The sequence below is a fragment of the Enhydra lutris genome, unplaced genomic scaffold (genome assembly GCF_002288905.1).
Source record: "Enhydra lutris kenyoni isolate GAN:26980312 unplaced genomic scaffold, ASM228890v2 scaffoldscaffold18, whole genome shotgun sequence".
NCBI classification, from domain to species: domain Eukaryota; kingdom Metazoa; phylum Chordata; class Mammalia; order Carnivora; family Mustelidae; genus Enhydra; species Enhydra lutris.
Genome location: NW_019154102.1, coordinates 30581941 through 30608061, shown reverse-complemented (window position 1 = coordinate 30608061; position 26121 = coordinate 30581941). Strand labels below are relative to the sequence as shown.

Here is a 26121-nt window from a genome sequence, read left to right as displayed (position 1 = left end):
ACCATTTCTTCCCACTCCCTACTTTCATACTGACATAGACCCATTTTGACTGACCTTTCATCAGGCTCCTCTGAGCCCCCTTCTGAATTAGGTCATGATGTCTTTGCACCATTCAATTTTAGCAAGAATCCTGCTAAGTTAGTTTAGCCAGACTCTCCCATCCTTGATATCTAATCTCCCTTGATGCCTGATGAAATTCCTCTTTCCGACTCTTAGGTATCTGATCCCCTTGCCTGCCTTCAGAAATTCCTGTTAAGGCAGTCTAAACAGAATCCTCCCGCCTCGTATTTTTCTGTAATTTTATATCTTTTGACCCTACTCTGCATTTTGGTTAAATCCCCATTTGTGCTTGTTATATTTGGAATTGAGCCCAGTTCTATGCTGAGCTGTCATTTCCCCTATTGGAATAGTTTCTGAATAAAATCTGTGTTTACTGGGGCACCTGGGTGGCTCAGTAGGTTAAAGCCTCTGCGTTTGGCTCATGTCATGATCCCAGGGTCCTGGGATCGAGCCCCACATTGAGCTCTCTGCTCAGCAGCGAGCCTACTTCCTCCTCTCTCTCTGCCTGCCTCTTTGCCTACTTGTGATCTCTCTCTCTGTCAAATAAATAAATAAAAATTAAAAAAAAAAAATCTGTGTTTACTACTCTAATGTCCAGCTCTCGTTTAACAGTACCTAGGACTCTTTCTTCATCCCCTGGTCAGTAAAACTAAACTGACCCTAGCATCATGCATTATCTGTTTATAATCTTTCCCTCCACCTCTGAATTCAATTTTCAAATCTCTGTTCTTTTTTTTTTTTAAAGATTTTATTTATTCATTTGACAGATCACAAGCAGGCCGAGAGACAGGCAGAGAGAGAGAGGTGGAAGCAGGCTCCCCACTGAGCAAAGAGCCCGACGCGGGGCTCTATCCCAGGACCCTGGGATCATGACCCGAGCGGAAGGCAGAGGCCTTAACCCACTGAGCCACCCAGGTGCCCCTCAAATCTCTGTTCTTAAAGATAGTGAACAAGTGGTCCAAAATAATCGAGAATGGCATAAAAAAATATTTTTGAGTAGAAAACATCTGAGTTCCTAAAATCCTGTATCTGCCTAAAAGCAGTATCTCCTTGCAAAACTCAGTTGTCGTATATACTTCTAGAGAGCAACTCAAATCTCAGAGAAGAAAAGTTAGCACCACATCCAAACAGACATTATCACAAAGCTATCATTTGACCCATCTGTTATCGTAAGGGCTCATTTATCTTTGCAAAAACTCATTTATTTTTCCATAAGTGCCCTTTCTCCCCCTTTCTAAGAAGCCATTTGTTTTTCCTAGAAGTGTCCCTAAACCCTGTCCTGTTCTGTATTAAGATTTTATAAGCCTCAAATTCTAACTCCTTGAGTCACATTTCTTTGTGAACTTTTGCTTACATACATAATTAAAACCATTTTATTCTCCATTTGTCAGTTTAATTTGCAGGCCCCTAAACAAAAATCTAAGAGGGCAGAAGAAAAGTTTTTCCTCCCAGATAATAAAATTTCAAGGTCAGATCCCTCCAGGATAAATACCTACAGCGCTACAACCATGATCCCATTATATGATGGATATATCTTTATTTTATTAGATTTACATTATACACAACTGTGTTTCTTTCTTTTTTGAATAAACTTTAAGTTCTTTTAAAGTATAAAAGTTTTTCTATTCATCTGTAAAACTTCTTAATGCCTTAACAACATGTAAAACAAAGTATCCTTAATAAATGCATCTTGAATGAATGTGTGGAATATACAAGTGAATGTATTAGTTATCCCATAGAGGAATTGTCAGCATAGTCAGAACCTTGTCTCAAGAATCTTCTAAGTTCTCTGATTATATCTCAGATATTCAATAACTCTATATCATCAGTAAAGTACAATATGTGAAACTTGCAACAATCCCAACATCCTTTCAAGGATTTGTAGATTAAAGAGATATGTGAGCTAGCTTATTTCATTATTATCCAGGGAGTGGGTCTAAGAACATAATTATATAGTTGATGATTTAACACATTTAGCACATACTAGGAAAATAGCAAACATATATTTAGGGCCTGTTAGTTTTCAGTTATATTGACTGAAGTAGTTTATTTAATTTCACAGGAATCCTGTAGGGAAGAGATCCCTAATTTCATAGGAGGAAACTAAGGGCTATAGAATGCAAGTAACTTGTTTATGGCCATGCATCCAGTGAGTCTTACAATGGGAATTCAGAGTTTTTAATTACAGTGTGCATTTTTTTTTAATATTTTATTTATTTATTTGACAGAGATCACAAGTAGGCGGAGAGGCAGGCAGAGAGAGAGGGGGAAGCAGGCTCCCCGCTGAGCAGAGAGCCTGATGCAGGGCTTGATCCCAGAACCCTGAGATCATGACCTGAGCCGAAGGCAGAGGCTTAACCCACTGAGCCACCCAGGTGCCCCTACAGTGTGCATTTTTAAAGCAGTTTAACCTGAGTTTCCTTCTTATAGATTGTGATTTTTGATTCTCTAATAACAATGGGAAAGTAAAGAGATTTCTTCTTCCTCAAGAAATGGGGAAGTTGAGAAAAACTGCTAGGTTGCGCTTAAACTCAAGTTATTTTACTAGCTGTATTTCCTACTGAGAGTACAATTCAGCAAAATAAGGGAATTTAGTTTCAAGATAAGAGCATCCCAGTGTGATTAAACTTGAAAAAACCATTTCAGGGAAGTAACTAAGTATTTTACATGAGTATATCTTCCAAAGGAAATATCAGTCAGACTCACTGCAGCCTAAGCAGTTCTATCCTCTTGTGGAAATATAAATCATTGATGAAGGAAATAGTGTAAACAAGGTTCTCATGAATTAAGTAGCTATTTGGGAGCTGTCCTAGTTTGTTATCTTTACTAGAGTGCAATGAAAGGACCGAGAAAGGAATTAAAGTAAAAGCAAGCAGAAGCATTAATTACTAAAGAATCATACAAGAGAATTCCAGACAGGTTAGAAATAACTGAAGTGTTAAGTGCCCTGGAAGGGTCTTCACTACAGGAAAGGAATAACCCGAAGGAGAGGACTATACTGGTCCCACAAACATATTGTACCACCCAGCAGTAGGTTAGTTCCAGACAAGGGATTGTGGACTAGCCCACAGGAAATCATAAATTGGAAGGAAAAAAAAAAAAAAAGACATATCAAAATGAGACTCATTAAAATCTTACTTAAAGATGTTCCTAAATTTTCTGTTTATGTCCTGTTTTAAAAGTTATTTTCTCAAACATCCATCAGAAGAAAAAAAAAATCTTATTTTACTAGAACTAAAGAATTAAAAAATGACCTTCATGTTTTTTCCTAAATATTAAAGTAATGAAAACTTGGGAAAAAGTAATATCATCAGTTAGAAATTTTTCTATACATGATTTTTGACACATAAATTCTTGCCAATACCTGTCTAATTAAAATCATGTTTTTTATTTATTATATATTTTCTCTTAACATCACATAATGTTTCCTTCAAACTATATCTTTATATATATATAAACACAACTTTTAAAATGTTTTATTTTAATATATTAATATATTTAACTTCTATAAATATTTGCCTCTTAATAGGTATTTCAGTTTTTCTGACAAATACACTTTTGTAAAAATCTGCACGTATATCAAAGATGTTTCTTAGATCTGGCTAAATTTTTCAGAATTACTAGGTCCAAAAGATGAACATTTAAACATCTTACAAACATTGCCTACTGCTCTTACTAATAAAGCTTGTCTCCACCCATGATGTATCAGTGGCTGGGCTGGGCTCTCTTCAGACTGACCCATACAGGCTATATGATCCCTTTGTTTTCATTTGATAAGGTTAAGACAAAATTAAAAGTAAACCCTAAAACCATGGGTGCTGAAACATAGGTGGATCCAACCATTCCTACCTTCAGCCCACCCACCTAATCTTGGCTTCATGTGTTTCTGGTTCCAGCTCTTCATCTGTGGCCAGTCTCTGGGTGGTACAATTTTATTCCGAAGTCGGGCAGAGAGGATGTGAGAGAAGAGCTCAGGCCTAAAGAGAGTCTGGAATGATTTAAGATTGGAAGCGGGAACAGCTGTGTAAATTTCTCTTCTGTGTTTGAGGATCCTCCACCATAGAAGGGCTATCAAGTTAATAGGAAAACAGTTGGAAAAGTTTGAAATTGTTTCTTTGTCCAGCCAAGGCTCTGAAGGGACATGGTTTAGCAAGTGACAGCTTCTGTAACACGTCTTCATATCAGAAATTTGGTAGAGCAAGAGGATCCTTGCCAGGCATTCAACTATTTTAAAGAATTTTCCTGGACTTCTAGCACTTTCACTGCTGCTCCCTTCATTCTGCTCACCTCTACCTGCATAAGAAACTGTGAACATCAGTATTTTGGGTGTTTTTTAATTTTTAGTTGCTGTTTTTTTTTTTCTTTTTTTCTTCAAAATTCAGGTACTTTGGGATTTCCAGGAAGAGGGGAAGAATGAATATTGGGTAGGTGACCAGTTTAACAAATTTATCAAAGCACTTGGCAGTAGTCAATAAATTAGTGCTAATATTGTCTCATATTATACATCAAAGCAAGATAAATAGATGGCATGTTGTAGAAAAAAGAGAAAACTGTGATACTTCTTATTTTCTCCTGAGTGCTCTGTGTGTGTGAGTAGGCTTATTCTCACCTTCAGCCGTAAGACCATGTTCCAAGTTCCTACTTATATAACACATTTGGGTGTAGGAATTGTATCTCATCTCCAAATCCACACATGCCTATTGTCTCTAACTGGAGCATTTTCATTCTGCACTACAATGATAGAAATATTTATTGTAAAGGGACCATCTCCCAGATGAGAGTTCTACCTGAATTTCCCTCAAAGAATTGCAGTAGGTATTGAGCCCTCCCCAAACTCCTCCAGATATAGAAGTTAATGGCTAGAATTTCCCATGTGAGTACTGGTTGTTCTTTATAGAATTAATCAGTATAATTCTGAGACTCTCCTTCTAGTGCACAGGTTCCCTTATAGATAGAAATTCTCTTTCATTTTTAACATTTGCAACACTATACAGCAACTTTCACAAAATACAGGCTGAATGTATGTGAATTGAATTAGCTATTTATGTAAAAATATTAAATTGTTTTGGAAAAGAGAATAAAGTATATGTGTGTGTGTGTGTGTTTTATTGAAAAGATTTCAGTCATAGCAGTGTTTTAAGTCTGGATTTTTCATATTTTGGGTTTTGCTGATAAAAAGCAAGCATTCCTGTAACTACATCTTTTTCATGGAAATGTCTTTGTATTTTAGTTTGTGTTGACAGTAGAATTAAAGAGTTGGTTTGGGGTTCAATTGTCTTCTTTAAAACAGTTGGCAAATCATCTGAGTCCTACACAAAATGAGTGAAAATAATTGAGAATAAATAAACCTACATATTCCAAGATTAAAGGCTAATAAATGAAAGGAACGTGTCATAATTTTAATAAGATAAAGTCTTTTTTATTTTGTAGCATACTAATTCAGCCTATGTACTGCATCTCAATTAAGAGGTTTTTTCCATTGAAGTAGAAAGTACATTTCATCCAGGTATCTGTTCATTACACCTTCATTATCATAAACATTATAAAGTGGCCAGTGATTCAGACCTCAGTAGAATTTATACACTTCTGCTTATTCTGGCTAAGGCACTTGTTTTATCTGCTTTGAATTTATTCACATCTGCTTATTCTGGGCTAAGGAAGTTGCTTTATCTGCCTTAGCCATGACAAACGTGAATACATAAGAGAGTATAAAGAACATTAGAAGTTCTGTTCTAGTTTTCATATGAAAGCTTAAAAGCATTTTTGTAGTAATAAAAACCATAAGAAATAAGAGATCAGAATTAAAATGTTGCTTTGCAAGTCTCTTTTTTATTAAAAATACCATTACCAACATATAGATTACATTTTTTATATATTGGCCAAAAATATAGGTTTAATTATTGGACCTCATATAAAGGGAAGTAAAGATTTGGAAAGCACCCTGGGTTCCTCTTTTTTCCCTTCCTCTTCCCACATTCAGCCAATTCCATATGCTTAACTAATCTCTTTACATGTACCATTACATCTCTGTTAGACTATTGCAAAATTAAATTTTTTTAGTTCCTTTCTCTGACTAAATTTGTTCCACATTTGGGAATTTTGCCCTAGTTGTTTCTAGGTTTAGAGTACTTTCAGTGGGGAACTTTGAATAATGAGATCCTCTCTGACCTTCAAGTCTCAAAACTGTCCTTCAAAGGTGAGGCTTCCTAATCAATGAATCTACAAGGAAATTTCCCACTCAAGCCATTATCTATCACCCTATTTTATGCCTGTGTAGAAAAAGATAGTATCAAAGGTGTCATGTTCAATTAATTGTACTGTGAGTTTGAAAATACAATCATACAACAAAAAATATGCAAAGGTAGTATAGATTTTTTTATTTTATAAAATGTATGAAATCCTTTTCATGAGTTCCCCAACCTTTCCCTACTAGATAGCATTACAACTTAGATTGGTCACTTAATATCTCCTTTATGTTAAGTTTTCTTAACAATTTTGGTATTTTGTCCATTCATATCAGACCTCAGTTTTGAGTCACCTGCTTTGGTTAGTAAATAGTCATTTCCTGCCTCTGCATCCCAGTTCCTATCACTCTCAAGATGAAGTCTGTGTGCACAAGTGAGTTTATTTTGTCATTGCAGGATTTGAGACAAGTTTTGTTCCCAGGAGCAAAATAGCTGATGACATTTGGTTTCAGGCATACATTGACATGTGACTGATCTTTCTAGACATTCAGAATGAGGGTTGGAAACAAGCACTGGAAGCTGGTTCTCACTTTGGTCTTAAATACTTCTGCACATGGTTGCATCTCTGTCTTATCTTCAGGTGTGTGATGGGTTGTGTTTCCTGTCAGAATTGTCACATATTCTTACCAAATGTACAGGATTTCTGTGCACCTGTATTCATGGGAGGTAGGTGCACTAACATATTCATCTATCTTATTTATTCCATCAGCCACCTCTCCTGTTCTGTGTTGGGTATAGAATGCAATCTGCCCCATGCATCTCCTCCTAAGATTTAGATCACTGTTTCTGATGCATTCAGGCTCACACTTTTCTATTATACACTCTGTCTAGATATCTGAGTCTGAGGGTGTGCAGGAAAATGGTTAACTTAGCAAGACAGAGATTGTGATCTTACAAAACCTGCTTGCAAGGTGATCCTTCGGTTAACGGTTAGCTGGTAAAAATGGTTCACTGTTTCTAGACTTTTTGTGCAAATGGTATGATTTATGCTGAACATTTGCTTTCCTTCTGGGAACCTGAGATTTTGGCACATGTTAAACAGAAGGTGACTATGTGACTCCCTACAGTACATACTTTGGGCACTGAATCTCTAATGGGTTTCCCTGGGTAAAAACATCGTGCCCATGTTGTATTTAGCTGCTGCGGAAGAAGAATATACTTCATGAGGCCACTATGGGAAGAAGAGAGCATAAGGAAGCCTGCACATGGATTTCTCCAGACTCCACCTATATATTTTCTACTTGTTATGTGATTTATATCCTTATAACATCACTGTAATAAGTCTTAGCCATGAGATAACTACATGACGAGTCCTGTAATTCCTTCAAGTGAATATACAAATATGAGGGTCTTAAGGGCCCCAACACAGATCAGTTAGGTGAGAAACAAACAGCAGTGTAACAACAAAATCCTGTCTTAACTCCATGCTTTCACTACTATGATGTATTTTTTTTTCCTGTCCCACAACCTTCTGGGATTTATTTCCTACTGGATGTATTTTATAGTTGCATTTTTAAAGCATTCACCAACTATCCAGGTATTTTGGGATCATTTTTGAGGGGCTGTATGCCCATTAAAAGTTACTTGCATTTTTTTTTCCAGTTAGAAAAAATATCTTGTGAAAGAGTTCAGTCAATGGGACCACATGGAGCTCTGATGGGAAATTGTAGAGTGCATTGCATTCAGTAGGTAGGGAGGTATTTAGGAGACTTCTCTGAGACAATAGTTCAAGATAAAAGTGGCTTTAACAAGGTAGTTGGAGTCGAGCAAATAGGGGAAAAAAGTTAAAAGGGTTGAATTTATATACCTGCACAACAAACAGAACATAGCAGTTGTACTTTGAGATGACTCTCCTAACTGTCCTTCTATGTACCTGCCTTACACTGGGAATAATAAAATTTATATCCCTGGAAGAAAGAAAAGAAAATTTGACTCACTATATAGCTTTATGTTGGTCGTTGAATGTAACACAAGTCAATGGTTTCTTTCTGAGTTTTCTTCTTGTTTAGATTTTATCCATTGAGTACTGCCAGAACCCTATCTTTTTTAATTCTGTAACTCTCTTTAACTTTGCTATTTTTCATAAATGCAGTTTTGAACTTCTGAATACCATTAAGCACATTAATGAATTGCATATGTGGGTATCGTTATTGCTGAGGTATGGAGTAGAAGAGAATGCTGAAGCATCTTCTTCAATGTCTAAGGCTTATTTCCCCCTTCTTTCCTGAACTTCCCTCCAGCCATGCACTGCGTTAAATGTTCCAGTTTCACTTAGCTAAAATAAATAAGGATGAGAGAAAACATTCTATGATAACATAGGAACAGGCAATCAAGTAATGACATGGATCAAGGGGCCCATTCAATGTTTATTGAACAAATAAACATTTTGAACTTTTATTTTGAACCAGGCTATATGTCAGGTGGCACAGAGTTTGCAAAAGTGAATAATGTATGAACCTCTCCTTAAAAGAATTTATGGTGTGTTTGTGATTAGAGAAGGTGAAAAACAGGCTTATGGAAGTCATTTTATTTCTTCTACCCAAATAGATGTTAAGGCAACCTCTCCATGGCCTTTTCTAAAATATATGTTTAGGAATATCAGTCTGTTAACAGTCAGAAGCATGCACTGTGTAGGGCAGAGACTGTGGCAGGAATATTTAGAAGGATTATGTTGCAGCGAAGGGGTGATAAAAGACGGAGGGGTTAAGAGTCACATTGTCATGTGGGAAAAAGTAAATAGGACTTGGGAGATCAGGAGAATGGAGAAGACATGATTCTTGGGTTAACTTGTGATTCAAAATAGTTTTATTTCTTTCTTGGAAAAATTAAAAATTATAAGGAGATATTAAATGGAGACATACGGAATTGAGATGATGGGGAGAGTTTCTGAGACTATATTTGATTTTAAATACATTCAGTTTAGTGCACTAAAAAGTCACCATATTATAAACAGTCAATATTTATTTGAAAGTTTGACCCTGAAACAGTGAATTTAGTGTCAGGTAACACCATTTACATAGTTCCAGTGATGGTGTGTGAAGAGAACCAGAGCAGAACTAATTGTGTGTGTGTGTGTGTGTGTGTGTGTGTGTGTGTGTGTGTGTGTGAACTTTTTTTTTTTTTTAAGATTTTATTTATTTATTTGACAGACAGAGATCACAAGTAGGCAGAGAGGCAGGCAGAGAGAGAGGAGAGAGGAGGAAGCAGGCTCCCTGCTGAGCAGAGAGCCCGATGTGGGGCTCGATCCCAGGACCCTGGGATCATGACCTGAGCTGAAGGCAGAGGCTTTAACCCATTGAGCCACTCAGGCTCCCCTGTGTGTGAACTTTTATCTTCACTCATCTTCTAAGAGCTTCTTCCTTTTCATCTAATATTATCATGTATTTTTTGTTTCAAAATAACCAAAGGAATAAGGTCTCTTCTGAATGTAATCATTTTTGTATCCAGTATTACTGGAATATATTTTTAATCTGTTGACATGATGCTCATTCTCTGTGGCTTTAAAAATATCATTTATTGGGCACTCACATATGTATGTTTCATACATATGCTATATATGCTTTGTATGCAATCTCATTTTAAATATGAGAATGGTGTCAGGGGGTGTTATATGCACACATAGAATCCTGAACCCAATTCGATAGAATTGGCTTATGTGGCTAACCCAAATGCTAACAGCTGATAAGTGGCAGAGTCAGATTTGTGTATCTCATGTATAGATTTAGGTAATGCATCCATAACAAATAGTAATTCTTAATTCCTCATTCTTAACTGATTATATGGACTTCCTTAAATTTTATTCAAATGCAGTGGCAATTGAAGATGTGGCTTCTTCTGTGTCCTGCCATTAATCATTATGTATATAGAAACAGGACTTTCTGTCCCAAACATGGTATAGCTTGACATTTCACTTATTCCCTATTACTGAACGTTCCCTACTATGGTTTCTGTGTTGAATCCATGATATCTGCTGATTTGGAGGCAATATAGTAGCTTTCTTCTACTAATTTTGGAAGAAATGATTTGAATTTCCATTTGGCTGAAGCCCCAGGGAACCATACCAAATGTTGTATTCTAAAACCTGAAGTGTACAAGAGTATGGGGGCCAAAATTAGGCACAGGCTACATACTGATGAAGAAAGTAAAATCCAAAAACTTTATCTTAATGGAAATCAGTGAAGAAAGTTGAAGAAAGTTTGAGAACTTCTGGAAGAGAACTTAAGTAGTTTTCAATAACAACTTTAAAGAATATTATATAACACTAAAGCTCTAGCTGATATTAAAGAGCACAAATGATTAATGGAACAATTCTGCACTCTTTTCTGATTGTCTGCAGCAATCCTTCAAATATAATGTGAGAAAAGGAAACAAATACTGGTACATTACCAAAGTATCAGCATGGCAGTATGGGTACAGAGGAAGATCAAAAGTTGAAGTACATGGGCGATTAGTGAGGCACAGTTGATATGACAACTGGGGAATTTCTCTGTTTAATGAAATGACAAAATGAGTGTGGGTTGATGGTACATGTGGAAGAATGGAGGCCAAAATACGAGTCAAGAGCAGCTTCAGTAAAGCAGGAAAACCCGAACTAATGACGCTGGCAGAGGAAAAATTTCAGAGTCACTATGAAGGACCCTAACTGTGGTCATTCATGTGGGTAGGTAAGAGAGTGAAGTAGATTTGGGCATTATCAAAGAAGAGGAGGTTGAGGAATTAAGAGACCATAATGATGCTAAGAAATTGAATAGAGAGAAAATATCAGTAAAATATCAAAGTTAAAAGATTGTTGAAAAGGTTTGAAAGCCATAATCATAAAACATAGTAGATTCATTCTCTTTGATCCTTAGTTATCGTCCTCAATAATTTCCCCTAATATAGTGTTCAGTCTTTTCAGCTCTCATAGGCTCTGTAAGGGCAGAACATGTATGTTACTTTTCTTCTTGTCTAGCATGTACCTAATACACATTTGTGGGATGAATGGATAGATGGGTAGAAGGCTGAATGAAGGAATAAATTAGTAAGAGTACAATATGCTGAGTGAAATAAGTCAAGCAGAGAGAGTCAATTATCATATGGTTTCACTTATTTGTGGAGCATAACAAATAGCATGGAGGACAAGGGGAGTTAGAGAGGAAAAGGGAGTTGGGGGAAATTGGAAGGGAAGGTGAATGATGAGAGACTATGGACTCTGAAAAACAATCTGAGGGGTTTGAAGCGGCGGGGGGGGTGGGAGGTTGGGGGATCCAGGTGGTGGGTATTGGAGAGGGCACGGATTGCATGGAGCACTGGGTGTGGTGCAAAAACAAGGAATACTGTTATGCTGAAAAAAAAAATTAAAAAAAAAAGAGTACAATATATGGCAAAGGTATAGATTCTACAGGGGAAAATGTCATTGGCATATAGAGAGTATAATGGTATAAAAATATCATTGGGAAGTTCAGTGGTTGAATATTTTCTTTCTCAGAAAAATGGGAAAATTAGTGTCTTCTATTGAGAACAGATGCTTTTCCTAGGGAAAGGTGTTCACTGAGGAAAAGCAGAGGAGAAAGGAGTAAAAGTCATCATACATGGAAGAATTGGCATAGGATAAGGAATGTAGTTGAGCTATACTGTAATAAGTTTGTGGGTGAAATAGCAGAAGGGACCAATTAATGCACAAGAAACCCAGTGTGGATAAGGGGGATTAAAAACACAGAAGTTGTTCAGTAGGTTGCAGGAACTCAAGAACAGCAAAGGGAGCAATGCATAGGTACAGTTAGTATTTGTTTTATATAGAGACTGCAAATCTTCTCAGTAATGGGTCAGATGATAAGTATTTTAAGATTTTTGGGCCATACTCAGCTTCTTGTTATAGTATTAAATCCGTCATGAACAATTCATAAACAAATGAGCATGGCTGTGTACTAATAAAACTATTTTATGGATACTAAAATTTGAATTTCATATCATTTTAATGTGTAATATTGTTCTTTTAATTTATGTTCAACTGTTTATGATTATAAATATCATTTCTGTAGGGAATAAAAAAAATCAAGGATATATTGAATTTTACCCATTTGCCTTAATAGGTATATGCATGTGTAACTTTCTATATCATTCCCTCCTATAAAGTATACATATTACTTTATGCATTTTTATCTCTTTTTAAATTTTTTTTTACCTTTTTTTTTTTAAAGATTTTATTTATTTATTTGACAGACAGATCACAAGTAGGCAGAGAGGCAGGCAGAGAGAGAGGAAGGGAAGCAGGCTCCCTGCTGAGCAGAGAGCCCGATGCGTGACTCCATCCCAGGACCCTGAGACCATGACCCGAGCCGAAGGCAGCGGCTTAACCCACTGAGCCACCCAGGCGCCCTTTTTTTACCTTTTTTAAGAAAAAAAAAAAGTAACTTAGTAACAGCCTTTAAGGGTTTAATGATGAGCTTGACTAAAAGGGAAGAATTCTGCTCTAATGGTTATAATTGGCACTTATCCAGGCACTTTTTAAGTGGATGAGGAAAGATGGTCGTTCAGGGACACGAGTGCTGCTTCAGTTAACAGAATAAAAGGGGAAATGAAATGTTCAAACTTAAATATATTGGAAAACTAGTCAAATAATTTTAGTCAGAAAATGAAAGGTGTTTACCTTAAAATAAAATTATTATGTGTTACATTATAGATAGTTTCTCAGTACAGAGACATGAACCACAGTTTAGGGAGCTGGTGGAAGAAGAGAACAGTGGTATAAAGGACTAGTATTTATCATTCACAGTGGCCAATGGCACATGTGAGGCTGCTGAGAAAATATAAATCTCCGATTAAGGAAGATGCTAGGGAGGAAGTACAGACAAAATGGAAGAAAAGAGTTCCTAAGTATAAAGAGGGATTTAGGATTTCATAGGAATCTGCATAAAACATACTTTTGGAGAGGTAGAGGAATGATTAGATTGGATAATCTAGGTTTTGGGAAAGCATAGATCACAAGAAGAAAATTGTATATTCATGTCAGGGTCCCTTTAGTATATCCTTGGCTGTTTTTGAAACAACTTTATCTCTATTCTTCTTCACATTTCACATTTCTTACATTACTTTCCATATCACCTTTGATTCATTGATTCCTCCACTCTCTTTTTAATGAAATTTCTCTCTTTTCTCTAGGTCATCTGATTAGAGCTAAAGAATATACTGGGGACTTTATTTCCATTTCCTAGTACTAGTATATCTTATAACCTGGAACAGACTTGAGCACTTCATAGGAGTGCTTGAGTATCAGAGCTGAAAGGAAACGTTAAGATCATTTACTCTAATATTTTCTCATTTTACTAAATGAGAAAAAATGAAATTAAAGTTTATAGAGGTGAAAAGAATTTCCTGACCTCAAGAAGTTTATCCCAACAACTATTTCAGAACACATATCAGTAAGCCATTCAACCTTAAGTGACATGAAAACCATTGGGAAAATACTGTGTGTGTGTGTTTAACACAGAATGTTTAAAGGCTTAAATTAGTAAAGGGAGACTTCTGTGGGAAATCAAATAATAAGCAAACATTTATATGGTGATGATATTATTAAATGAAAGAGATCAAATAAATTCAAATGCTAAATGAATTCAGGTCAGTCTACCCTTACTAGTATTATAATAAAAACAACCTGTACTTTTAAAAATGTTATGTATTTACATGCTGCCTTACTGTGAAATGGCTCACACAGACATATTAAATCAAAAAATTAAATATGATCAAAATGGATGGGAATTTTCTAGTGGGAAAAAGATACATATCGTTTACCTCGTCACCATCCAGCTTTTATAAGACAAAAAGAGATGGATTTGCCAATGGAAATAGAAATTAAAATTTGGGTTCAATAACCCTCTAGCTATCAGGGGAATTCTGATTAATCAAAATTAGAATAAAGCCCTGAAGCAATGAGTGAGGTGTGTTCTCTACAAATAACCCTGCTGTGTGTCTCCAAGAGAAAAAATGGGCTCCCCACTGACCAGGAGTTGGGGACTCCTTCCCCTGTAACCACAGGAGCACTCTTCCTCAGCCTGGTAGCACTACTTCTCCCCTTTCCTCACTTGTTATAATCCACGAGTTCTTCACTTTAATTTTAGAACTACTGTTACCAAAAATTGCCATTTTACTAATGTATACAAGGGATAGATGGAAATCCTTTAAGTTTGGTGATACAAAGTTAAACACAATAATAAATAAGAGAGATCTGGCCCTTTCTCTCATGGACACCTCAGTTTAAAAAAAATATCAGCTTTTCAATCACAATTTAAGATTTAAACAGAATAGTTATTTTTATAACAAGAATGACAGGTTAAATGCATAGTTCTGGGCATTAGCATAAATCAGGACTGCACATTCAATAGTAATTAAACAGAAAGGAAGAAAATCTCAACATTGAGATATTGAAAAGAATCTGTATTTTAAAAATAGAACATGTATACCTATACATGTAAAGGTATAGTTTGTGCGTTTTCTCAAAAGAAAATTCACAGCTTTACTTGGTATGAGTGCTTTATTGAGCAAGAAACAAACTGTTAGAGAATAGGGAGACTTCAACCTGAACCTGGCACAAAGTTGATGTTATAGGATGGCTTATAAAGTGAAAATGATAAAGTAGTTTAACCTTCATAATTATTGTTTATTACAGAGGGGCTACCTGGACAGTAGGAGATTGGGTAAAAGTGATTATCCTGTACCTTTCAGGAACTTAAGTTTTACAGGAAGTAACCTAAGTTTTGCCCACATTTATGAAATACAGTAGACCAAGTTTTGGTCCAAATGGTTTTGTTTGCATAAGGGATCTTCAAGATTGGTTTCATCTTATCTTAACAGTGTGTAATTAGGGTCATCTGCATGGCTCTGTTGGTTAAGCATCCAACTCTTGATTTTGACTCAGGTCATGATCTCAGGGTTTTGGGATTGGGCTCCATGTCAGGCTCCTCACTCTGCCCTTCCCCCCACTAATGCTCCCTCTCTAGCTCTCTAAAGTAAATAAATATTTTTAAAACAAAAAACTGTGTTATGTAACTGCAACACACATGCAGAAAACTGCAAAATGTATGCTTGTAAAACACAACGTGTTTTTAAAATGTCAACAGACTCATAAAAACCACCCATGTAGGGGTGCCTGGTTGGCTCAGTGGGTTAGTCATCCAACTCTTGATTTTGGCTCAGGTCATAATCTCAGGGTTGTGGGATCAAGCCCAGTGTTGGGCTCTGTGCTCAGCAGAGAGTCTGTTTGAGATTATCTGTCTCCCTTTTCCCCTTCCCCCTCTTTCTCTCTCCCCCTCTCTCTCAAATAAATAAATCTTAAAAAGATATCACCCATGTAAAATATACAATATAGCCAGCAATCTAGTAAGTATTCATATGTAGCTATTCATTTGCCGGTTCTCTTATTTTTATTTTAATTGAGGTAGAGTTGACTACAATGTAATTTTAGTTTCAGGTGTACAACATTGTGATTCAGAAACAAAAGCATAAATACAGAGAACAAACTGGTGGTTGTCAGAGGGGAGGGGATTAGCAGGATGGGTAAAACAGGTGAAGAGAATTAAGAGATACAACTTTCTCTTACTTTTTAATACCTCCTCAGATTTCTGTAATTTTTTGTATCCATGATTTTTTTTTCTTCCTGAAGAAATCCTTATAATACTTAGTGCTATTTGGATGACCATAAATTCTCTCTTTTTTGATGTCCAGATGGTTTTAATAAACATTTACTTTTGAGGGGTTTTCTTTCTGCATTGTAGATTTTTAGGTTGCAATAATTCCTTTTTTTTTAATTTTAAGGTTGCCATTCTGTTTTCCTTTTTATCATTTCTAGCAAGAAGTCAGTTGTAAGTCTAAGTGTTTCTTTTAAAGGCAATTGCATTTTTAATCAGTAGTGAAAATATTTTCTTTGGGGCACCTGGGTGGCTCAGTGGGTTAAAGCCTCTGCACTTGGCTCAGTCATGATCCCAGGGTCCTGGGATCAAGCCCCACATCGGGCTCTCTGCTCAGCAGGTAGCCTGCTTCCTCCTCCCTCTCTCTCTTCCTGCCTCTCTGCCTACTTGTGATCTCTGTCTGTCAAATAAATAAATAAAATCTTTAAAAAAAAAGTGAAAATATTTTCTTTGATGTTGGTTTTCAGCAGTCTTACTAATGTGCCCAGGCGTGTTGTATATTTAGTAGATGGTGTTGTGTGACATGTAGATTTTCTTTCCAGAACCGAAGCACTCATTCTCCCATCTTCTGGAGCATTAGCATCAAATATACTCATTTGAGTCTATCTTTAAAACTCTCTTTAGAAGAGTTTCAACTTACTCAAAGTAACGTTCCCTTCCTGGTGGCTACTCACATTCAATAATGCAGACATTTATAGGCATTGCCCATATCCTCCAATTCAGAACAACTCTGAAGGGCTCCCCTAACTCTAGAGAGCCCCGTGGAATTAGCTGAAGCCTTAAAATTCCATTGTAGGTCAACCTCTTCCTCTAACAATTTCTCCTTATTCCCCTCTGCCACAGTTGTCGATTCCAAGAGTGCTCCCTAGTAAACTTCCCATATGCAAATACCATCTCAGATTCAATTTCTAAGAGAACCCAACCTGTAACAGTATGTATGTGCTATATACACTACTGATGAGTTGATTCTGTGGCTTGATGTCTTTGATCAATTTTGGAAGTGTTTATAGAATTAAGTATTCAATATTTCTCTTGCCCTATTCTTTTCCTGTCATCTAACTAAAAATATGTTATTAAATGTACTAAATATACATTTAACCACATTTTTACTATTTCCAAATATATATAACTTTTCTTTATTCTTTGTGCTTCAGTCCAGATAATTTCTACGCACATATATTCTAGTTCACTAGTATTGTACATAGTTTTCTACAAATCTAAAAGCATCTACGGGAAAGTTATCCAAAATGTATGAAAACCAAACTTATCTCAGATATGTCCTAACAGAATTATATTTTAGATAACAATAGGGCAATAACACAGAGTGTAGAGAGAAAATTTGGGGAATTAATTACCTACTAATGAAACTGCCATTTTTTTTTGGTGAATTCAAACAAGTGCCGTTCTTAGCCACACAAAGAGGCAAATACAATATTAAATGACAGAAACCAGATATGTAAGAATGAATAACAGATGTTCCCATTGTAAAAAATTCAATAAGATAAGAAAAACTATACCTATAAAAATGAGGAAATTATTTAACTTTGAGAATGATGGAGAATTAGAATTACGAAGATGTAAGAAGATGTAAGAAGGTCTTATAGAATAATACTTATAGATTACTCTTTTTTTAAAATTTTTTTTATTAAATTTTATTTTTTATAAACATATAATATATTTTTATCCCCAGGGGTACAGGTCTGTGAATCGCCAGGTTAACACACTTCACAGCACTCATCATAGCACATACCCTCCCCAATGTCCATAATCCCACCCCCCCAGCCCCCCTCCCCCCATTAACCCTCAGTTTGTTTTGTGAGATTAAGAGTCACTTATGGTTTGTCTCCCTCCCAATCCCATCTTGTTTCATTTACTCTTCTCCTACCCCCTTAACCCACCATGTTGCATCTCCTCTCCCTCATATCAGGGAGATCATATGATAGTTGTCTTTCTCCGATTGACTTATTTCGCTAAGCATGATACCCTCTAGTTCCATCCACGTCGTCGCAAATGGCAAGATTTCATTTCTTTTGATGGCTGCATAGTATTCCATTGTGTATATATACCACATCTTCTTTATCCATTCGTCTGTTGATGGACATCTAGGTTCTTTCCATAGTTTGGCTATTGTAGACATTGCTGCTATAAACATTCGGGTGCACGTGCCCCTTCGGATCACTACGTTTGTATCATTAGGGTAAATACCCAGCAGTGCAATTGCTGGGTCCCAGGGTAACTCTATTTTCAACATTTTGAGGAACCTCCATGCTGTTTTCCAGAGTGGTTGCACCAGCTTGCATTCCCACCAACAGTGTAGGAGGGTTCCCCTTTCTCCGCATCCTCGCCAGCATCTGTCATTTCCTGACTTGTTAATTTTAGCCATTCTGACTGGTGTGAGGTGGTATCTCATTGTGGTTTTGATTTGTATTTCCCTGATGCCGAGTGATGTGGAGCACTTTTTCATGTGTCTGTTGGCCATCTGGATGTCTTCTTTGCAGAAATGTCTGTTCATGTCTTCTGCCCATTTCTTGATTGGATTATTTGTTCTTTGGGTGTTGAGTTTGCTAAGTTCTTTATAGATTTTGGACACTAGCCCTTTATCCGATATGTCATTTGCAAATATCTTCTCCCATTCTGTCAGTTGTCTTTTGGTTTTGTTAACTGTTTCCTTTGCTGTGCAAAAGCTTTTGATCTTGATAAAATCCCAATAGTTCATTTTTGCCCTTGCTTCCCTTGCCTTTGGCGATGTTCCTAGGAAGATGTTGCTGCGGCTGAGGTCGAAGAGGTTGCTGCCTGTGTTCTCCTCAAGGATTTTGATGGATTCCTTTCTCACATTGAGATCCTTCATCCATTTTGAGTCTATTTTCGTGTGTGGTGTAAGGAAATGATCCAATTTCATTTTTCTGCATGTGGCTGTCCAATTTTCCCAACACCATTTATTGAAGAGGCTGTCTTTTTTCCATTGGACATTCTTTCCTGCTTTGTCGAAGATTAGTTGACCATAGAGTTGAGGGTCTATTTCTGGGCTCTCTATTCTGTTCCATTGATCTATGTGTCTGTTTTTGTGCCAGTACCATGCTGTCTTGATGATGACAGCTTTGTAATAGAGCTTGAAGTCCGGAATTGTGATGCCACCAACTTTGGCTTTCTTTTTCAATATTCCTTTGGCTATTCGAGGTCTTTTCTGGTTCCATATAAATTTTAGGATTATTTGTTCCATTTCTTTGAAAAAAATGGATGGTACTTTGATAGGAATTGCATTAAATGTGTAGATTGCTTTAGGTAGCATAGACATTTTCACAATATTTATTCTTCCAATCCAGGAGCATGGAACATTTTTCCATTTCTTTGTGTCTTCCTCAATTTCTTTCATGAGTACTTTATAGTTTTCTGTGTATAGATTCTTAGTCTCTTTGGTTAGGTTTATTCCTAGGTATCTTATAGTTTTGGGTGCAATTGTAAATGGGATGGACTCCTTAATTTCTCTTTCTTCTGTCTTGTTGTTGGTGTAGAGAAATGCAACTGATTTCTGTGCATTGATTTTATATCCTGACACTTTACTGAATTCCTGTACAAGTTCTAGCAGTTTTGGAGTGGAGTCTTTTGGGTTTTCCACATATAGTATCATATCATCTGCGAAGAGTGATAGTTTGACTTCTTCTTTGCCAATTTGGATGCCTTTAATTTCCTTTTGTTGTCTGATTGCTGAGGCTAGGACTTCTAGTACTATGTTGAATAGCAGTGGTGATAACGGACATCCCTGCCGTGTTCCTGACCTTAGCGGAAAAGCTTTCAGTTTTTCTCCATTGAGAATGATATTTGCGGTGGGTTTTTCATAGATGGCTTTGATAATATTGAGGTATGTGCCCTCTATCCCTACACTTTGAAGAGTTTTGATCAGGAAGGGATGCTGTACTTTGTCAAATGCTTTTTCAGCATCTATGGAGAGTATCATATGGTTCTTGTTCTTTCTTTTATTAATGTGTTGTATCACATCGATTGATTTGCAGATGTTGAACCAACCTTGCAGCCCTGGAATAAATCCCACTTGGTCGTGGTGAATAATCCTTTTAATGTACTGTTGAATCCTATTGGTTAGTATTTTGGCGAGAATTTTTGCATCTGTGTTCATCAAGGATATTGGTCTGTAGTTCTCTTTTTTGATGGGATCCTTGTCTGGTTTTGGGATCAAGGTGATGCTGGCCTCATAAAATGAGTTTGGAAGTTTTCCTTCCATTTCTATTTTTTGGAACAGTTTCAGGAGAATAGGAATTAGTTCTTCTTTAAATGTTTGGTAGAATTCCCCCGGGAAGCCGTCTGGCCCTGGGCTTTTGTTTGTTTGGAGATTTTTGATGACTGTTTCAATCTCCTTACTGGTTATGGGTCTGTTCAGGCTTTCTATTTCTTCCTGGTTCAGTTGTGGTAGTTTATATGTCTCTAGGAATGCATCCATTTCTTCCAGATTGTCAAATTTGTTGGCGTAGAGTTGCTCATAGTATGTTCTTATAATTGTCTGTATTTCTTTGGTGTTAGTTGTGATCTCTCCTCTTTCATCATGATTTTATTTATTTGGGTCCTTTCTCTTTTCTTTTTGATAAGTCTGGCCAGGGGTTTATCGATCTTATTAATTCTTTCAAGAACCAGCTCCTAGTTTCGTTGATTTGTTCTATTGTTTTTTTGGTTTCTATTTCATTGATTTCTGCTCTGATCTTTATGATTTCTCTTCTCCTGCTGGGTTTAGGGTTTCTTTCCTGTTCTTTCTCTAGCTCTTTTAGGTGTAGGGTTAGGTTGTGTATCTGAGACCTTTCTTGTTTCTTGAGAAAGGCTTGTACCGCTATATATTTTCCTCTCAGGACTGCCTTTGTTGTGTCCCACAGATTTGGAACCATTGTGTTTTCATTATCATTTGTTTCCATGAATTTTTTCAACTCTTCTTTAATTTCCTGGTTGACCCATTCATTCTTTAGAAGGATGCTGTTTAGTCTCCATGTATCTGGGTTCTTTCCAAATTTCCTCGTGTGATTGAGTTCTAGCTTCAGAGCATTGTGGTCTGAAAATATGCAGGGAATGATTCCAATCTTTTGGTAACGGTTGAGACCTGATTTAGGACCGAGAATGTGATCTATTCTGGAGAATGTTCCATGTGCACTAGAGAAGAATGTGTATTCTGTTGCTTTGGGATGAAATGTTCTGAATATATCTCTGATGTCCATCTGGTCCAGTGTGTCATTTAAGGCCTTTATTTCCTTGTTGATCTTTTGCTTGGATGATCTGTCCATTTCAGTGAGGGGAGTGTTAAAGTCCCCTACGATTATTGTATTATTGTCGATGTGTTTCTTTGATTTTGTTATTAATTGGTTTATATAGTTGGCTGCTCCCATGTTAGGGGCATAGATATTTAAAATTGTTAGATCTTCTTGTTGGACAGTTCCTTTGAGTATGATATAGTGTCTTTCCTCATCTCTTATTATAGTCTTTGGCTTAAAATCTAATTGATCTGATATAAGGATTGCCACTCCTGCTTTTTCTGATGTCCATTAGCATGGTAAATTCTTTTCCACCCCCTCACCTTAAATCTGGAGGTGTCTTCAGGTTTAAGATGAGTTTCTTGTAGGCAACATATAGATGGGTTTTGTTATTTTATCCATTCTGATACCCTGTGTCTTTTGATTGGGGCATTTAGCCCATTCACATTCAGGGTAACTATTGAGAGATATGAATTTAGTGCCATTGTATTGCCTGTAAGGTGACTGTTATTGTATATTGTTTCTGTTCCTTTCTGATCTACTACTTTTAGGGTCTCTCTTTGCTTAGAGGACCCCTTTCAATATTTCCTGTAGAGCTGGTTTGGTGTTTGCAAATTCTTTCAGTTTTTGTTTGTCCTGGAAGCTTTGAATCTCTCCTTCTATTTTCAATGAGAGCCTAGCTGGATATAGTATTCTTGGCTGCATGTTTTTCTCGTTTAGTGCTCTGAATATATCATGCCAGCTCTTTCTGGCCTGCCAGGTCTCTGTGGATAAGTCTGCTGCCAATCTAATATTTTTACCATTGTATGTTACAGACTTCTTTTCCTGGGCTGCTTTCAGGATCTTCTCTTTGTCACTAAGACTTGTAAATTTTACTATTAGGTGACGGGGTGTGGACCTATTCTTATTGATTTTGAGGGGGGTCTCTGAACCTCCTGGATTTTGATGCTTGTTCCCTTTGCCATATTGGGGAAATTCTCTCCAATAATTGTCTCCAATATACCTTCTGCTCCCCTCTCTGTTTCCTCTTCTTCTGGAATCCCAATTATTCTAATGTTGTTTCGTCTTATGGTGTCACTTATCTCTCGAATTCTCCCCTCGTGCTCCCGTAGCTGTTTGTCCCTCTTTTGCTCAGCTTCTTTATTCTCTGTCATTTGGTCTTCTATATCACTAATTCTTTCTTCTGCCTCATTTATCCTAGCAGTGAGAGCCTCCATTTTTGATTGCACCTCATTAATAGCTTTTTTGATTTCAACTTGGTTAGATTTTAGTTCTTTTATTTCTCCAGAAAGGGCTTTTATCTCTCCGGAGAGGGTTTCTCTAATATCTTCCATGCCTTTTTCGAGCCCGGCTAGAACCTTGAGAATCGTCCTTCTGAACTCTAGATCTGACATATTACCAATGTCTGTATTGATTAGGTCCCTAGCCTTTGGTACTGGCTCTTGTTCTTTTTTTTGTGGTGAATTTTTCTGCCTTGTCATTTTGTCCAGATAAGAGTATGAAGGAGCAAGTGAAATACTAAAAGGGTGGCAACAACCCCAGGAAAATATGCTTTAGCCAAATCAGAAGAGATCCCAAATCGTGAGGGGGGAGAAAGGGGATAAAAAGAGTTTCAGAAAGAAGAAAAAAAAAAAAGAAAGAAAGAAAAAAAAAGAAAGAAACAATTAAAAAAAGAAAACCAATAAAGAAAAAATATAAAAAGGGAAAAAAGAATATATATATTAGATAAACTAGTTAAAAAACTTTAAAAAAGGAAAGGTAAAAGTTAAAAAATTTTAGCAGAAGAAGAAAAATAAATTGAAAAAGAAAAAAAAATTAAATTAACTGCAAGGCTAAAGAATCATGGGGAGAAAGCCATGAGTTCCGTGCTTTGCTTTCTCCTCCTTTGGAATTCCGCTGCTCTCCTTGGTATTGAAACTGCACTCCTTGGTAGGTGAACTTGGTCCTGGCTGGGCTTCTTGTTGATCTTCTGGGGGAGGGGCCTGTTGTAGTGATTCTCAAGTGTCTTTGCCCCAGGCGGAGTTGCACCACCCTTACCAGGGGCCGGGCTGAGTAATCCGCTCGGGTTTGCTTTCAGGAGCTTTTGTTCCCTGAGCGCTTTCCGTAGTGTTCCGGAGGGCGGGAATGAAGATGGCGCCCTCCCGGTCTCTGGCCCGGAGGAGCCGAGAGCCCGGGGCCCCACTCCTCAGTGCGCCCTCAGAGAACAGCGCCGATTTACTCCCGTCACCCTGCCTCCGGCCGCGCTCCGAGCTGACCAAGCCTGCGACCCGTTCAAGGTAACCCCGAGCTTAGAGCTTACTCCTAGGCTCTGTCTCTGTAGCCGGCTTCCCTGTTCTAATACCTGTAAGCTCTGCAACACTCAGACACCCCCAATCCTTCTGTGACCCTGTGGGACCTGAGGCCACGCTGACCCTGCGTGGGCTTCACCCCGGTTAAGCCTCTGGAGCGATGTCCCTCAGCGGAACAGACTTTTAAAAGTCCCGATTTTGTGCTCTGTTGCTCCGCCGCTTGCCGGGAGCTGGCCCCTCCCGCCGCGGTCTATCTTCCCGTCGCTTTGGATTCACTTCTCCGCCAGTCCTACCTTTCAGAAAGTGGTTGATTTTCTGTTTCTAGAGTTGCTGTTCTTCTTCTCTTCGATCTCCCGTTGGATTTGTAGGTGTTTGCAATCTTTAGATAAGCTATCTAGCTGATCTCCCGCTACCTGAAGTAGTCTCAGCCTGCTACTTCTCTGCCATCTTGACTCCTCCCCCTTATAGAATACTCTTGATCTGAGTATTGGTTATACATTTGTTTATTTTATATTAATTCATCTAACTGAACATTTGTATTTTTTGCCCTTTTGTGTAGGTCTATTTAATTAGAACATGTATTAAAGACATATATAAAAATCAATCTTATAAATGCCAGGAAATGACCCACCCATACATAGAAAGTTAGTAAATAATTATTAGCTATCTCATCTCCCTCTATACACAAAATTTAAGGTGTATTAAAAGCTTAAGCATGAAATTAAACAGAAATTATAAGACTTATACACTTGGTCAACAAAAAAACAAAATAAAAATATATTCATGAGAAGACATTGTAATATATTTAATCCTCAATATATTGCTGTACAAATATATAGGTAAATCTTTCAGGTCATAATAAAATGTTCAAGGGACTAGTTGAAAACTGAGCAAATTATTTGAAAGTATAAGCAAAGCTTTTAAATCAGGTAGTATCTCTGGGTAGAGCAAAAAATAACTCTTATCATATGTTGATAAAAGTAGCAACTAAATATTTTGGAAACTTTTGTCTTACTAACAAATTTAAACACTTATCCAGTCCACTCATAAATGTATGCTCCAGAGAAATTCTTGCAATTGTTTGCCTTGGATAAATATTAAAAATGTAGCAACTTTGTTTATAATTACACATAGAAAGAACCCAAATGTCCATTAACAGTTAAATGGATAATTAAATTAACATCTCTTTATATAATTGAACAATGTATAACAGAAAAAAAGAATAAACTGCTGTTATATATGTCATTTGTAAAAGAGATTATTATGTGAGAAATGGATATAAAAATTCTAAACAATACTTTTAATACTTTTAAAATACTTCTGCTATTGAGAAAGAGGCAGAGCTGTAGTTGAAAGGAAATATTGGAACAAACAGGTTTCACTGTTTTTGTTCTTATTTGTAATAGGAGCTGCTCTATAATGTTTGGTGTTAGAAGTGATCTAGTAGAAAGGGGAATAGGAAAGAAAGTTATTATTTCAGTAGTGAAGGTGTTACGGAACCTGGACTGGATCCTGGCCAAAGAACCAAGAGGCACTCGGAGACCTTGCTGGAGGGCTCAAAGGAGAGTAATCTTCCAAGGTCCGATCCCCAAGCACAAACAAAGCGGATAGTTTATACACTTTTACTTCTGTATCTGTGGCACTCTTGTGCCCATAGCATAGGACACACAGCACATAGTGACATGCATTTAGGAGTAGACGGGACTGGGATTCCCCTGCTGGATTGGTCAGCCACCTTAGAACACAGATTTCCTTTATCATTCCCTGCTTTTATGCCCTTTTAAATACCTATTTTAGAGGGTATCATCTTTATTTTTTAAGGGGTGATAGTGAGTAAGGAGCAACTGGAGTCTAATCTTGACAATTTGAGCATCGATAAACCTAGTAAGGGCTTTAAGAATTCAAAGAGAGAACCGATGAAGGGATGAACCAAGGGAACCATTGTGAGAGGGAATCCCACCAAGTCACCCGCTGGAGTGCCTCCTATCAGGGATTTACTTGTTCCTGTAATTGGGTCAGAGTTTCTTGGATCACCCCTGACTTACTAGCATAGAAACAACATTCCTCCTGCAAGAAGAGGCAGAGTCCCCCTTGTGCAGCCATAAGCAAGTTGAGCCAGTGCCTGTTTTAAAGGACCACTGAGGCCCACGAATTCAGTTGATGCTGCAGGGCTGGAGGTGCCTGAGTGAAGGCAGAAAAATCCACCATGAGTTGTTGAGTTAGCCCCCTGTGACATCCTGACACAGGTGGTGCTGCAGGCAACTCCTGACATGGCCAGCAGGCTTATGAGAAGAGAAATGGTCGTGGGGGAGCATCAGGGGTGGTTAGGAGGTCTCCATATAAGTGGAGCATCACTCCCGGGGTGGACCGAAAGATCAGGTAAGAGACTGACAAGCATGCATGATTGATTGTGCAGGGTGTTTGCCCCCACTGAGGTCAGGCAAGCTAAAGGCGGTGAGGAGGAACAACATACCAGGTAGCAGAAGACTGGGACTGACTGGGGTCAGGAAAACCATAGTGAAATGCATTTAGGAGTAGACAGCAGAGGGCTAATAAAAGTGGGTTCCACAACCTTAGTTAGAGGGAGCCATCATGCCTAGCCTGATAGCAGATAAAACCT

The 26121-nt window shown here is 37.4% G+C and overlaps 1 protein-coding gene across 1 annotated transcript in view; it reads left to right on the top strand.

Moving 5' to 3' along the window:
- The window catches only part of LOC111147995 (glycine N-methyltransferase-like), a gene marked incomplete at its 5' end in the record, with an annotated part of 113706 nt that extends 87797 nt beyond the window's left edge, over positions 1 to 25909 (top strand). Inside the window, one exon of the mRNA XM_022504330.1 lies at positions 25748 to 25909. Within this exon, the coding sequence (XP_022360038.1) occupies positions 25748 to 25909 (162 nt within the window). The remainder of the gene's footprint in view (positions 1 to 25747) is intronic.
- Positions 25910 to 26121: the final 212 nt, after the last annotated feature.